Source organism: Sarcophilus harrisii, chromosome 1 (genome assembly GCF_902635505.1).
Source record: "Sarcophilus harrisii chromosome 1, mSarHar1.11, whole genome shotgun sequence".
Taxonomy (NCBI): domain Eukaryota; kingdom Metazoa; phylum Chordata; class Mammalia; order Dasyuromorphia; family Dasyuridae; genus Sarcophilus; species Sarcophilus harrisii.
The window spans coordinates 279,582,536-279,599,032 of NC_045426.1; the positions used below are offsets into that span (position 1 = coordinate 279,582,536).

Sequence of the window (16,497 nt, forward strand, 5' to 3'; positions counted from 1 at the left end):
TATGGATGTGATAGCATTTGGAGCATATAGATTTACTATTAATATTACTTCATTATCTATGGTATTTTTTAACTTATGATATATATATTATATATATATTATATGTAATATAAACTATATATATATATATATATATATATATATATATAGTTTCCCTGTTTATCTTTTTAAATTAAATTCATTTTAGCTTTAATTTTGAGATCATGATTACTACCTCTGCTTTTTTGGTTTCAGCTGAAGCATAATAAATTCTGCTCTGTATTTTATATAGTTCTACTCTTTGTATCTTTCATTTAAAAAAAACATGTAGTCAGATTTGGGTTTTTAATCCACTCTAACCTATTTCCGTTTTATGGGTGAATTCATCACATTCAAAGTTATAACTATAATTACTAGCTTCATATTTCTCTCCATTCTATTTTTCTTCACGGTATGTCCTCCCTCTTAATTCCCTCCCCCTCTAACCATTGGCTTCTAAGAATCTCTTCCTTTTCCTTTCATCGTTTCCTACCCAAAGAACTTCTGAAAAGCACTACCCAGACATAAATGTCGGGCTGAAAAACAGATTTTCTGAACCCCCACTCCGTCCGCAACTCTTTGCATTCATCCCAAGCTTTAGAATCAGTGCCCGGAGGATTCTGGGAATCGTAGTTCAAACCGGCTGAGTTCAGGCAAGCGTCAATCCGTGCCTTGACAACACGCATCAGATGATGCGGCCGGCCTTATTACCGTCACGTTAAACGGATCAGATCCACAGACACTGGCGACGCGAGCGTCTGTCTCTGCCCTTGGGCTCGTGCAAAGCGCGTATGTGTGTGTAGGGGGTGTTTCTGTTCGTTCTGGCGGCGGGAAGAGCGACGGGAGAGTTTGCGGCTCTGCGAGCCTCAGCTGTTCAGGCGAGCAGGCATCTTCTGCGCTGGGCAGTTTTGTCCTCACCTGCTCTCCGTATGTTAGTCGTCTCCGTCTCCACCTAATTTAGCTCCGCGCACGTAGGAACAGAGACTGGCCGGAGAAGGAGCCCCTGCCGGGTGAGCTGGCGGAGGGCGAGAGATCCGGGAGCGGGGGGAAAGATGCGCGAGAGGCGCCGAGGAGCTTGTGCTCCGCCGGGATGAGGGAGCGGCCTTTCTTGAGGCATGGGAAGGAAGCAGGTTTCCCGGCAGAAGCTGGTTTGACAATGGGCCTTTGCTCTCCACCCTTGGCAATTCGAGGCCCAAAATGTATTGTGAAATGAGATCGTTTTGCGGGACGCAGAGTAAGCGCCTTGCTGGTGCTGTGCTCGAACCCGGGTTTGTTGGCAGGAAGACCTGAGCTCGGATCTGGTGCCAGATGCTAATTACCTGTGTTATTTAACTTCCGTTTCAGTTTGCTCATTTGTGAAATGGGGGTGGGGAAAGGAGAAGAAATGGGGGGGTTTCCAGCTTTAAATCTATAACCATTAGGTTAGGGACTGCACCTGTGATCCCATCAGTACGGGAGCCTACATCGACTCCAATATAAGATCACATGCCCTGTGATTCTGTCACTAAGTGCCCTGGACCAATTCAAGTTGGCAGTTTCTCTGCAAAGACTGAAGGCCCGAGAGCGCTGACATGTGACGTGAAGGCCAGTCTGGGAATGGATGGAGAGGTGCTATTCCATTGGAACTCTTTTTGCTAAGCAACTTTGTACTTGACACCATTCTTAAGTAACTTAGATCGTTCTGTTGTGCAAACGATGATATAGCGTGCCTTTTTTTTTTTCAATGACATACACTTTTGGTAAGTTATTATAACAGATGCATAGATAAATAAGATTGACTCCTCCCATGTAAAGTTCATCAACCATGCAAAATGTATATATTTTTCAGCTCTGAGCAACACGGCGGGGAGTTGATTAAGTCAGCCTTACTGAATCTGTTTCTTCATCTGTACAATGCAGATAAATAAGACTTATTCTATAGTTGACAAGATATTTGTAAAGTGACTATTCTGTAAATAAAATACTCATTAGCTATGATCTTTTATGTGAACTTGAGCCAATGCTGAGAACTTAGCAACATGCTTAACTTAGTATTTTATTATTGTCTATCACCACTTTTTGGGTCTTTTGTATGTCCACATGTATGAAGTATGAAGATATAACTGGGACCCCTTCCTCCCTCCAACTAATTATTATATATTATTATTATATTATATATATATTAATTATTATATATTTATTTCTCAGCTTTACCCAGAAATAAATGAAGACATTCAGCCTGAGTCTGAGGAAAACTGATTGCTAAGAATGCAGATTTGAAGTCCATCGTGGTAGTTCCAGTAGAAAGATGCTGGCTCTGAGTAAGATGACTGTTCCCTTGAATCCCCCAAACTTGGATGTACAAGAACAAAACAGAGCCCTGAAAGTATATACCACCATAGGAAGAGAGAAAAAATTTAATCCAGAAGCTTCTCGCCAGAACTTCAGATGTTTTCCATACCCGGAGAAGGCTGGACCCCGTGAAGCTGTGAACCAACTCTGGGAACTCTGCCTTCAGTGGCTGAGGCCCGAGCTTCACTCCAAGGAACAGATCCTGGAGCTGCTGGTGCTAGAGCAATTCTTGACCATCTTGCCCAGTGAGATCCGGATTTGGGTGAAATCACAGTGTCCAGAGAATATTGAGGAAGTGGTCACCCTGGTGGAAGATTTGACCCAAATCCTTGAGGAGGAAGGTGAGAGCTACAGAAGAATAGAGGGAAAGAGCAAAGTGTCTTTGGAGTGTTAATAGGGAGAAATAGACAATACAGGGTTTCAGAGGGGTCTGTGGAGAAACAGTAGTAAAGGGATAAAATAGGAGAGAAAGAAGTTTTCCATTTCATGGAGGAGGAAGCAGGCACTATTTAGCTTTTTGAGAAGAATAAGTAAGAGCCTTTTTAATTCCAATATTGGTCCTCTTTTCTTGTGGCATCCAGTCAGCTCTATCTTACAGGTTCACTAGATGCAAGGCACATGACCACAAAATAGCATTTTTACAATGCTATTCTTGTAAGTGTATAGATATCAGGCACAATCCAACTATTCATCTTCCTGTATACTTTCACACAGTGTTCTCCAAAACAGTTATGTCAAACTGAAATACAAATGAGGCCTAGATATACAAAAGAATTCTGCAGGCCACATATTGACATAGAAAATCATATTAACATTATCTGTGTTCCATTGTATTTTCATTTATTTTGTTAAATATTTCCTAATTACATTTTACTCTGGTTTTGGCAGTATTGCAGGCAGTATTGACCTGAGGACCACATATTTGGCATGAGCATCCAGGAATATAATGACTTGAGTGTTAGGTTCATCCTATTATTTTGCATTAATAATTCTTTTAATCTTCTAAGGGCCCTTTGAGCTCAGTCATTTAACAAGGATTTACTAGAGCTTACTATGTGCCAGGTGCTATGCTAATTCTAAGGAAGACAAAGCAGTAAAGCATATACAAGTATCCTAGTTGTACAGATGGAAAAAATTAAAGTTCAGTAAGATCCTCTGTCTTGCTCGAGGTCACATAGAAAGTTTATATAGGTTAAATTTATTCTCTGTTCCACATTACTACTATAAGTAAACTACTTTTTCATAGATAAAAAAATTCAATTTCCTATAAAGCCATTTTCTGCAAGGATGTCAGCCATTTGATTCATTCTATATTCTATCATTTTGGCACAATAATAATTCCTCAAATGGGCATATAACTATGGAAAGATCCAGAATTACATGTTGCAGATGGCGTTGGAGACTGAATAGTTAAATCTTAACATTTCCCATGAAGCAGAATTCTATCCTTGGAAACTTGCCTTGACCACAAGAACAATATTATATTTTTATGTTGTGCGTGCCATTCTCTCTAAAAATGTCAGAGCCTTAGGGTTAGTCTTGTTCCCATCCTTTCTCCACAGTTTCATGTTCCTGTGATTCTTCTCTTCTTCAAGAAGAAAGCACAGAGAAGGAAGAAATGTTCCCAGTAACCAAATTTCTGGTGAGATGCATTGCCCTTTCCCTTTCTCACTATGGTCATCAGTATAGACACCTTTCTTTTTTTTGTTTTTTTGTTTACAGTTATTTAAAAAATATTTTTTATAACTTTTTATTTTCCAAATACATGCAAAGATAGTTTTCATCACTCACCTTAGCAAAAAACTTCTGTTTCAAATTTTTCTCCCTCCCGTCCTCATTACCCCTTCCTCTAAACAGTAAGTAATCCAATATAGGCTAAACGTGTGCAATTTTTCTAAACATATTTCCATATTTGTCACGCTTTGCAAGAAAAGTCAGATCAATAGAGGTAAAAAACCATGAGAAAGAAAACAAACAACAACAGCAACAAAAGGTGAAAATATCCTTTGATGCACAGTTAGTCTCCCATAGTTTCTCTGGATGCAGATGGCTTTTTCCATCGCAAGTCTGTTGAAATTACTTTGAATCACTTCATTGCTGAAAAAGAGCCAAGTCCAACACAGATGATAATCGCATAATTTTGTGATGGCTATGTAAAATGTGCTCTTGTTCTGCTCATTTCACTTAGTATCATCAGTTCATGTAAATCTTTTCAGGATTTTCTGAAATCAGCCTGCTCATCATTTCTTATAGAACAATAATTTTTCATTACATTTACATACCATAACTTATTCAATCATTCCCCAACTGATGGATATCCACTCAGTTTCCAGTTCCTTGTCACTACAAAAAGGGCACATATAGGTCCTTTTTCCTTTTTTTTTCTTTTTTTTTGCTGAGGCAATTGGGGTTAAATGACTTGCTCAGGATCATACAGCTAGGAACTGTTAAGTTGTCTGAGACCAGATTTGAACTTAGGTCCTCTTGATTTCAGGCCTGGTGCTCTATCCACTACAACACTTAACTGCCCCCCTTTTCCCTTTTTGTGATCTCTTTGGGATACAGACCCAGTAGATACACTGCTGGATCAGCAAAGAGACTGAAGATAGATTAAAGCATAATATTTTCACCTTTTTTGTTGTTTGCTTTTTTCCCCTCATGTTTTTTCCCCTTTTGATCTAATTTTACACATGTATAGACACATTTTTTCCCCCTTTTCTTGGGACTTTTATCTCAATCAAAGGCCTTATTCTAGAAATTGGAAACTCTATTTTCTCCTGGGATATGTGGCACATCCTGATAGCTAAATATCCCACAGAGAAAATTCTGTTTTCTAGTGATATTCCCTGTTTGAATCAGCCTTCAATAATACTTTTTTAAAAAAAAATTTAAAATGAAAAACAAGCCAATCAAGATTAGAAAGGAAGCAGAAAATTTGGAAAAAAATTTTATGTTCAGTGAGTTTGATAAAAACCTCATTTCTAAAATATATATAGAATTGACAAAAATTTTTAAGAATACAAACCATTCTCCAGTTGATAAGTGGTCACAGGATATGAATAGACAGTTTTCAAATGATGAAGTTAAAACCATCTATAGTCATAAGAAAAAATGCTCTAAATCACTATTGATTAGAGAAGTACAAATTAAGACAACTCTGATGTACCTTCTTATACCTCTCAGATTGGTTAAGATGACAGGAAGAGATAATTATAAATGTAGGAGGGGATGTGGGAAAATTGGGACAATAATACATTGTTGGAGTTGTAAAATGATCCAACCATTCTGGAGAGCAATTTGGAACTGTAGCCAAAGAACTATCAAACTGCATACTCTTTGATCTATCAGTGTTTTTACTGGGTCTGTAATCCAAAAGAAATCATAAAAAAGGGAAAAACACATTGCAAAAGTGTTTGTAGCAACCTTTTTTTGTAGTGGCAAGGAACTGGAAACTGAGTGGATGCTCATCAGTTGGGGAATGGCTTCATAAATTATGGTATATGAATGTAATGGAATATTATTGTTCTTTAAGAAATGATGAGCAGGCTGATTTCAAAAAACCCTGGAAAGACTTATATGAACTGATGCTGAGTGAAGTGAGCAGAACTATGAGAACATTGTGCACAGCAACAACAAGATTTTGTGATGATCAACTCTAATGCACTAGGCTTTTTTCAACAAAGTCTATTGGACTTGTGATGGAGTGAGCCATCCACATACAGAGAGAGGACTATGGAGACTGGATGTGGATAATAATGTGGAATGTGGAGCATAATATTTTTACCTTTTGTTGTTTGTTTGTTTACTTATTTTTTCTTTTTTTCTCTACATGATAAATGTGGAAATATGTTTAGAAAAATTGCACATATTTAACCTTTATCGGATTATTGCTGTCTAGGGAAAGGAGGAGGTGGGAAAGAAGGGAGAAAAATTAGGAATATAAGGTTTTGCAAGGGTAAATGTTTAAGACTATCTTTGCATATATTTTGAAAAATAAAAAGCTATCTTAAAAAAATTAAAAACATTAACTTGAATCTTTACATATAAAATAATAGAAAAACAATTTTATATAACACTAAATCTTTTATGTTTAATTATTTTTAAATATAGAATTTTTTTTTTATGGGAAGAGTCTTTATTACTCTCATTTAAGTAGCTCTTAGACAAGAGATACCTAAACTTTATTTTTTTTTTAATTAATTAATTTATTTAATAGCCTTTTATTTACAGGTTATATGCATGGATAACTTTACAGCGTTAACAATTGCCAAACCTCTTGTTCCAATTTTTCACCTCTTACCCCCCACCCCCTCCCCTAGACCTAAAAATATAGGGATTGGGAATTCAATGTAATGGTTTTTAGTTATCTCCCAAAGTTCTTTCTCTGGGCATAGTTGGTTCAGTTCATTACTGCTCCATTGGAAATGATTTGGTTGATCTCGTTGCTGAGGATGGCCAGGTCCATCAGAACTGGTCATCATATAGTATTGTTGTTGAAGTTAAATATAGAATTTAACATTATAGTATCTATATTACACTGCTTGCTTATATCCCCTTCTGAACTTCTTTTACTCTTTTCTTTGCAAGTTTAAATGTTTCATTGATGCTCTTTTCCTTTTTTTTTTCCATCTCTATCACAATACAATTTTCAACTTTATATAACAGAATTGTCTGTTTTGTGTTTTGTGATCATGCCTTCACTTGTTGGGTCTCTATTCATATTTTCAAAAGTTCCGGGGAGGGGGGTGGGGTAGCTAGGTGGGGCAGTGGATAGAGCACCAACCCTGAAGTCAGGAGGATTTAAATTCAGATCTGATCTCAGACACTTAACCCTCCTAGCTGTGTCACCTTGGGCAAGTCACTAACCCCAGTTGTGTCAGCAAACAAACAACAACAACAAAAAAGATATATATCTTTCCTTTTTCTAAGTTTTTTTAAAAGATTAAATTAGATTTTATATTTAAGTCATATATCCATTTGGAACTTTTTGTAATATATAGTATAAGATATTGTTCTAAACTTAAGTGGTGCCATACTGCTTTCTAGTTTTCCTAGAAAAATTTTTTTCAAATAAGGAGTCCTTACATCAATAGTTAGCATCCTTGGGTTTATCAAACACTTTGTGACTACAGTATATTCAGTTGCACTTAATTTGTATCATATTATTTACTCTTTAAGTAGTACTAAAGAATTTTGAAGATTAATGCTTTCTAATATATTTTGAATTATGGTACTGGTAGATTTCCTTCCCACTTTTTTCATTCTTTCCTTTAAATTTTTTGACCTTTTGCTCATCCAGATGAATTAAATTTTTATTTTGTTTTGTTGTACAAAATAATTTTCATGTTTTTATTGGAATGGTACTAGATATATAAATTAATTTAGTAGCACTGTCATTTTTATGATTCAATCATAAATAAACAAGTATGTTTTCAATTATTTAAATCTTTCTTATTTCTGAAAAAAAGTTTGGGGTTTTGTTGTTTTTTTTTTTTTTTTTTTTTTTGTAGTGGTAGTCATAAATTTCCGGTGTGTTTCTTGGGTAATTATCTTTAATTCATGCTGAAGTCATTTCTGTGTTAGTATTCTTTTGGAAATTAATATCAGAAAGTGTGGTTGATCAACAAAATACAATTTTGTTAGTTCTCTAGGTTTCAGTGATTTAAGAAGAAAGTACATACTTATTTAAAGTGGGTAGCTATTCCTTAGAAGACTAGGAAACAAGTTACTAACACTCATATGTGTCATACATCCCAGGGTATCACTGAATAATATGAAGTTTTAGAAGCACATTTTGAGAGGCAATTTCTTCCTGGCTAATGGACTTTAATGATCCTCAAAATATTTAAGTTCTTAAAAAACAGGTGTCCATATATTTCTTTTGTTCCCCACTAAGTCTTACATAAAATGGCACACAAGGGAGATAAGCAGTAAACAAATGATTTGTAATCACTTTGCAATTTAACAATATCAGAATTGTCTTCCATACACCCTGTTCATCTCTCCACCTTCTCCTGCAAGTGTAAAGAGGAAATTTACCCTAGAAAAACATTAATTTGTTTATTTATTTTAGGAATCAGTGACTTTCAAGGATGTGGCTCCTGACTTCACTTGGGAAGAGTGGGAGCAACTGGAACCTGTTCAGCAGGACCTCTGCAGAGATGTGCTGTTGGAGAACTATAGGAACTTAGTTTTTCTTGGTAAATCTTCTCCCGAGTGACTCCACATTTATGATTTTGAATTTTTTTTTTTAAAACATCAATCTTTTTAAAGACTTTTGATATCAAAGTTAGTTTTGTCTTAAAAAACAGTTTAAAAAAAGTTTTGCCTTAAAAACTCTAGTTTTGTAGAAAACTAGAGATCCTTAATTTTGTTTTAATCAAACCATGGGATTTTTTTGCTCTGTGTATTCAGATGAGAAATCTTTGCCCCATAGAACTAAAATTTGGACAATAAAATTGTTTACTCAATTATGATTCTAACCTTTTCTCATCCTGTGCTCACCTATGTCCTACTTTTCTGTCAAGAATCTAGTTCATAAACTTCCAGGTATTTGATATTAGTACATTGTTATTAAAAAGAACAAATAGGGGCAGCTAGGTGGCCCAGTGGATAGAGCGCCAGTCCTAAAGTCAGGAGGACCTGAGTTCAAATCTGGTCTCAGACACTTAACACTTCCTAGCTATGTGACCCTGGGCAACTCACTATCAAAGAAATTTTTCACTCACTATCAAAGAAATTTGAACTGTATTTTAGAATAATTTTTTTCCCTTTCAGGATGAATGTCCATTTGCCTTTTTTTTTTTTTTCTTAACATCAGGGCTCTCAACTTCCAAATCAAAAGTGACCTCCCAGATAGAACATATGGAAGTGCCATGGATGCTGGAGAGTGAGGCTCCAAGAGACATCAATCTATGTGAGTGAATGAAAAGATAACAGCTTGGAATTTACTACAAGCAATATATCAGCTGGTCAGTCAGGGAGAAAACATCTTTGAAATGTTGATCCAGGAATCACTCCCCTAAACTTTCCAGGTATTTGGAAAAGGGCAGAGTCTAATTAGCTCTTTTTCTTACATAGATTTTCAATTTTTAAGAAATAGTATTTGCCTATAGCCTTCCATTTTCTCAGTTTCCCTTCTCTCTCTTTCTCTCTCTCTTTTTTTTTTTTTTTTTGCTGAGGCAGTTGGGGTTAAGTGATTTGCCCAGGGTCACACAGCTAGAAAGTGTTAAGTGTCTGAGGCCAGATTTGAACTCAGATCCTCCTGATTGAGGCTGGTGCTCTACCCACTGCACCAACTCGCTGCCCCTCCATTCTCTTAACCCAATTTTAGTATTCATTAATCTATGGAAACTGCTGTTAAAGGCATCACTGATTTCTTATATTTAAATCCTGAAATCTTTTCATTCAGAGTCAACCTTTCTGCCTCTTAAGATGATCAGAATATTTATTAGGTACTATATATATATATATAGTAAGTACTATTTGGTGCTGGGCATTTGGAAAACAAATACAGCGAATGAAACAATCTCACTAACAGGAATTGCATTCTAATAGAGGATACAGTAAGGGGATGGATATGTGGGTATGTATGTGTGGATATAAATCTAACTATAAGCACATAAATTCAAGGTAGTTTGAGAGGAACAACCCTGACAGTTGAGGGAATTAGAAAAAATTTATTGTAGATATTGGTGCTTAAGCTGAGTATTGAAAGGTTTCTGTGAGGCAGAGATGTGGAGAAAATTCATTCCTGGTACAGAGGGACAGCTTCTGGAGACAGGACATGAAACATCATGTGTGAGGAAACAGAGATAAATCAAATTTTTTTGTGTATAGTGAGACTAGAAAAACAGATTGGGTAGTATGATCAGAATCTCAAGTATCAGAATTGAATGAGACCTCAACCTAAATCTGAACAAATTCCTTTCTGTTAACATAGTCATTATATTGTCATCCTGCCTCTACTTGAAGTTTTTTTTTAATCAGTCAACCAATAAGTATTATTAAGATGTATGAAGTATTGAGAATAGAAATACAGAGAATGAAATATTCTTTACTCTCAGGGAACTTATATTCTGATAGGAACTTGTCACCTTCCTATGCAGTCCATTTCCTTCTTTGGCTCAGAAGTTTTGATTTTCTTTAGTAGTTGAGTGAAAGGGTTAATCATGATATGATTTATAATGTTATTATCATAGAAATTTAATTTGATGCTTTTATTCATGATACGTTAGAAAAGTACAGGTATACATGGAGGTCTTGCAGTCTGATCTTATCTTGTTTTTACTTGTTCATAATACTTCATCAATTTCTCCTTTGTTTACTCTAGACCTTTGTTTATTTTTCCCCCTTTTGAGCAACTTTAACATAGCAATTCTTTATTGACAGATGTCAATAATGAAAGTAATTTATATCGTCTTTTTAGGTTTCCAGAACTCTGTGGAACAAGTAGTAAAAAACTTACATTCTTTATTCTATTGGGAATGTACCATGAAACTGATTTATTACAAGACTTGTATTCAGATCCCAACTCCATTCCTTAAAAGCTGTGTGAGTGGCAAATAAATAAACCACTTTGATTCAAAATTTTCTCATCAACAACAACAAAAAGATGATAATACTTTTACCACTACCCTCACAGGATTATTGTTAGGAAATTACTTTTTCTACTAATGGTACCCATAGAAAGATCAGTTATTTCATCATAAGCATGTTCTTCCATTTTATTACGTTCCTAAGATAATAAATTTCTTTATCCTTGCAAGGGTTATATTTATATTAAAAAAAAAACAAAAAACAACACAACTTTTTCCCTCCCCAGATTGGGACCCTGGACCTTCTGAAGCTAAGGAGTTATTTCCAAAGTGGAAAACTTCTGTAGATGATTCCTCTCAGGAGGCCACAATAAAAGGACATAATTCCTGGAGCTTTGAACTGGGAGAAGCCTTTAAATGTTATGACATGTTGTTGTGGCATCAAGGCCAACAGGGAAATCATTTGAAGCTAGGAACAGTCACTCATGAGGAAAATCCAGATAAGGTTAGACGTTTCAAAAACAGTGAATTTGGAAGAAGATTTAATCTGAGCTCAATGCTAATTACACAACAGAGAATTCCTTTAGTAAATAATTTCTCTAAATATGATATACATGACAAGAGATTCAAAGATAATTCAGAACTATCTGAATGCCCAAAAATTTATGCAGAAGAGGAATCTTCCAAGTATAAAGGATTTGGGAGTGTTTTCAGTCAGGATTTACAACTTAATCTCCATCGTACCCATCATTCTAGAGAAAAATCTTATAAATGTAATGAATGTGGGAAAGCCTTCACCAAATGGGCAAACCTTACTCGACATCAAAGAATTCATTCTGGAGAAAAACCCTTTAAGTGCAATGAATGTGGAAAAGCCTTTACTCAGAGGGCACAACTTACTCAACATCAACTTACTCATAGTGGAGAGAAACCATTTAAGTGTTATGAATGTGGAAAAGCTTTTACCCAGAGGGCCCATGTAACTCAACATCAGCTTACTCATAGTGGAGAAAGACCTTATAAATGTAATGAATGTGGAAAAGCCTTCACCAATCGAGGAATACTTACTGATCATCAGAGAATTCATTCTGGAGAGAAACCCTACAAATGCAATGAATGTGGGAAGGCCTTTACCAAGAGGGGAATACTTACTCAACATCAGAGGATTCATTCTGGAGAAAAACCCTATAAATGTAAAGAATGTGGGAAAGGCTTCAACCGGAGCACACACCTTAGTCTACATCAACACACTCATAATCAAGAGAAACCATTTAAGTGTAATGAATGTGGGAAAGCTTACAGCCAAATTTCGCAGCTAAATACTCATCAAAAAGTTCATTCTGCAGAGAAACCTTATAAATGTAATGAATGTGGGAAAGCCTACAGTCAGATATCACAGTTTAAAATTCATCAAAGAATTCATTCTGGAGAAAAACCCTATAAATGTAATGAATGTGGAAAAGGTTTTAACCGGAAGACACACCTTACACGACATCAGAGGATTCATACTGGAGAGAAAAACCTGATTATAGTAGGGACTTAATGAATGTTTTTTGAATTGAACTGAAGTGTTTGGTTGAATTTTAAATAGCCTATGTCTAACAACATTGCCATAATTTAAAAGGCTAGCTACCCTTCAGAGAAGAATATATTAGTTTTGCATGCTTGGTGAAGTTATGCTGAACTTTTCATCATCTCTACTTCCCTATTTTTTGTTTTTATTAATTTGAGAAACATACTTTTTCAAATACAAAGAAAAAAAGATTGTATATAATACTGCAAATCAAGTGTATATTAAATTAAACATTGTTTAACATAACCCTGTGTATTGTGTTCTTTTCTGAATTTTTTTTTAATGCATGTTTTTCTAACATTTTCTTGATATGCTTCTCTCTGTCTTTTTATTTCTCTCCTCACATCATCACTTCCACATGCTTTAACTTACCCATCCTAAATAAAAGTTTTCCCTTATGAAAGTATAATGAAGTAAAATAAATCCACACATTCTCCATATTTCAAAATGTGTCTTACTCTTATCTCTGTTTATTACTTTGTTGCCAAGGTGACATTTCACTCCACCTTTTCATATCTTCCCAGGTTTCTCTGAATCCTTACCTTTTGTCAGTTATGACATCTCAATAATGTTGTTACATTCCATATGCATTTCTCAGTTCTTTAATTTCCTGACCTATGCTATAGTAAAGAGTGTTGCAGTAAATATTTTTATGTATAAGTCATTTCCAATGTTGCTCTCTTTGGGGTATGTGTGTAGTAGAGGTGTTATTGATCAAAATGTAATGACTTCTCAGGCATAGCTCCAAATTGCTTTCCAAAATGGTCAAACTAATTCATAGCTCCACCAAGAGTAGATTAGAGTGCCTCTTTTCCTCCAGCTCCTTTTACAATTGTCATTTCTTTTTTTGATCATCTTTGCCAAATTAGTGGCTCTAAAGTAAAACCTCAAAGTTGTTTTAATTTTCATTTTTCTTGTTATATTTACTAGTTTAGATTTAGAATTTTTTTTCATATTGTGGTTGATAGTTTTTTTTTTTTTTTTTTTGAGAACCACCTGTTCTTAGGTTGGTCTTTATTTATTTATTTATTTTTTTGAGAATGACTCTTGTTCTTAATTTCTTATATCCATGTAATAGCATATCTTTATGAGAAAAATGTCCTCCAAAGATTCTCCCATTCAGTCATTTCCTTTCTAATTCTAATTGGGTTGATTTTATTTTTGTAGAGAGTTTTCAAATGCATATATCAAAATTATGTATTTTCTTTTTTTGTAGTTTCTATCATTTTAGCCAAGAACTCTTATTGTGAAAATTATATCTTTTCCAATTGTTTTATTAAATGATAATTTCTGAGGGCAGATGGGTAGTGCAGTAAATAGGGACCTAGAGTCAGGAAGAGTCATTTTTATCAACTTTTGAGTTCAAATGTGGCCTCAGAAATTTCCTAGCTTTGTGATCCTGAGCAAGTCAGTTAATCCTGTTTGCCTCAGTTTCCTCATCTGTAAAATGAGCTGGAGAAGGAAATGGCAATCCAGTCTAGTATCTTTGCCAAGAAAACCCCAAGTAAGATTGTAAAGTTGGATATAACTGAAAATCATTCAACCACAACATCTAATTTCTGCCAGACTACTTTTTAGTTTTCCCAGCAATTTTTGTCATCTAGGGAAACATTTAATTTATTAGTTGATGACCTTCAGTTTTTTAAGTACTATGCTACTATAATATTTGATTGCTTTTAGATCTTATATACCTAATATCTTCCATTGGTCATTTTATTTGCTTATATTAGTATCAACTAGTATTGATGATTGCTGTTTTATAGTATCTCTTCAGATTTGATACAGTTGACCAGCTTCCTACATTATGCATTATTTCCCTTGAAAACCTTGATTTTTTGTTCCATAAGATGATTTTGTTTTGTAGTCATATTCATGTAATTCTTGTGCATGGTTGACAGGTGAACTCAAGATATTTGAAAATTCCATAGTTATTTTAAATGGAATTTCTTTTTCTATCTGTACAAGGTTTTATTAATAGTCTGTCAGACTACCTGTCCAACAGAAGTAAATTATGTGGATTTACTTTATGTCCTATTCTTTTACTGTATTGTTTTATTTATTAATTTTTAGTTGACCCTCTAAGGGTTCTCTAAATAAACCACCATATCATCTTCGAATAACAATTTTTTATCCTCTTTTTTTGTGCTTCTTCCCTCAATTTCTTTAATTTTATCTTAATGTAATCTCTAATACCTTTAGAACTATACCAAATAATAGTGGTAACAATGGACATCCTTGTTTTATCCTCTAGGAGGCTTCTAACATTTCTTCATTATTATGCTAATTCTTTTTTTTTTTTTTTAATTATAATAACTTTTTATTGACAGAACCCATGCCAGGGTAATTTTTTTACAACATCATCCCTTGTACTCACTTCTGTTCCGATTTTTCCCCTTTCTCTCTCCACTCCCTCCCCTAGATGGCAAGCAGTCCTATATATGTTAAATATGTTGCAGTATATCCTAGATACAATATATGTGTGCAGAACGAAACAGTTCTCTTGTTGCACAGGGTGAATTGGATTCAGAAGGTAAACATAACCCGGGAAGAAAAACAAAAATGCAAACCGTTTACATTCATTTCCCAGTGTTCTTTCTTTGGGTGTAGCTGCTTCTGTCCATCACTGATCAATTAAAATTGAGTTAGGTCTCTTTGTCAAAGAAATCCACTTCCATCAGAATATATCTTCATACAGTATCGTTGTTGAAATATATAATGATCTCCTGGTTCTGCTCATTTCACTTAGCATCAGTTCATGTAAGTCTCTCCAAGCCTCTCTGTATTCATCTTGCTGGTCGTTTTTTACAGAACAATAATATTCCATAACATTCATATACCACAATTTACCCAACCATTCTCCAATTGATGGGCATCCATTTATTTTCCAGCTTCTAGACACTACAAACAGGTCTACCACAAACATTTTGGCACATACAGGTCCCTTTCCCTTCTTTAGTGTCTCTTTGGGGTATAAGCCCAGTAGTAGCACTACTGAGTCAAAGGGTATGCACAGTTTGATAACTTTTTGGACATAATTCCAGATTGCTCTCCAGAATGATGGGATTCATTCACAACTCCACTGACAATGCATCAGTGTCCCAGTTTTCCCACATCCCCTCCAACATTCATCATTATTTTTTCCTGTCATCTTAGCCAATCTGACAGGTGTGTAGTGGTATCTCAGAGTTGTCTTAATTTGCATTTCTCTGATTAATAATGATTTGGAACACTCTTTCATATGAGTGGTAATAGTTTCAATTTCATCATCTGAAAATTGTTCATATCCTTTGACCATTTATCATTTGGAGAATGGCTTGATTTCTTATAAATTAGAGTCAATTCTCTATATATTTTGGAAATGAGGCCTTTATCAGAACCTTTAACTGTGAAGATGTTTTCCCAGTTTGTTGCTTCCCTTCTAATCTTGGTTGCATTAGTTTTGTTTATGCAAAGGCTTTTTAATTTGATGTAATCAAAATTTTCTGTTTTGTGATCAATAATGGGCTCTAGTTCATCTTTGGTCACAAATTTCTTCCTCCTCCACAGGTCTGAGAGATAAACTATCCTATGTTGCTCTAATTTATTTATAATCTTGTTCTTTATGCCTAAATCATGGACGCATTTTGATTTTATCTTGGTATACGGTGTTAAGTGTGGGTCCATGCCTAATTTCTGCCATACTAATTTCCAGTTATCCCAGCAGTTTTTGTCAAATAATGAATTCTTATCCCAAAAGTTAGGATCTTTGGGTTTGTCAAACACTAGATTGCTATAGTTGACTATTCTGTCTTGTGAATATAGCCTGTTCCACTGATCAACTAATCTATTTCTTAGCCAATAGCAAATGGTTTTGGTGACTGTTGCTTTATAATATAGTTTTAGATCAGGTACAGCTAGGCCACCTTCATTTGATTTTTTTTTTTTTTCATTAATTCCCTTGAGATTCTCAAACTTTTATTATTCCATATGAATTTTGTTGTTATTTTTTCTAGATCATTAAAATATTTTCTTGGAAGTCTGATTGGTATAGCACTAAAT

General features: G+C 34.9%; 1 protein-coding gene across 2 annotated transcripts; it reads left to right on the forward strand.

The window, feature by feature from the left end:
• The first annotated feature begins 695 nt into the window (after positions 1-695).
• On the forward strand, positions 696-13,353 carry LOC105749486 (zinc finger protein 483). Of its 2 annotated transcripts, XM_012542721.3 has the most exons (6): positions 696-1,028; positions 2,206-2,690; positions 3,912-3,991; positions 8,423-8,549; positions 9,170-9,265; positions 11,174-13,353. In XM_012542721.3, the coding sequence occupies exons 2-6, from the start codon at positions 2,306-2,308 to the stop codon at positions 12,427-12,429; spliced, it is 1,944 nt and encodes a 647-aa protein (XP_012398175.1). In that variant the 5' UTR covers positions 696-1,028; positions 2,206-2,305; the 3' UTR covers positions 12,430-13,353. The 2 variants fall into 2 exon arrangements, with proteins under 2 accessions (XP_012398175.1, XP_031798986.1); XM_031943126.1 differs by lacking the exon at positions 9,170-9,265.
• The last annotated feature ends 3,144 nt before the right edge of the window (positions 13,354-16,497 follow it).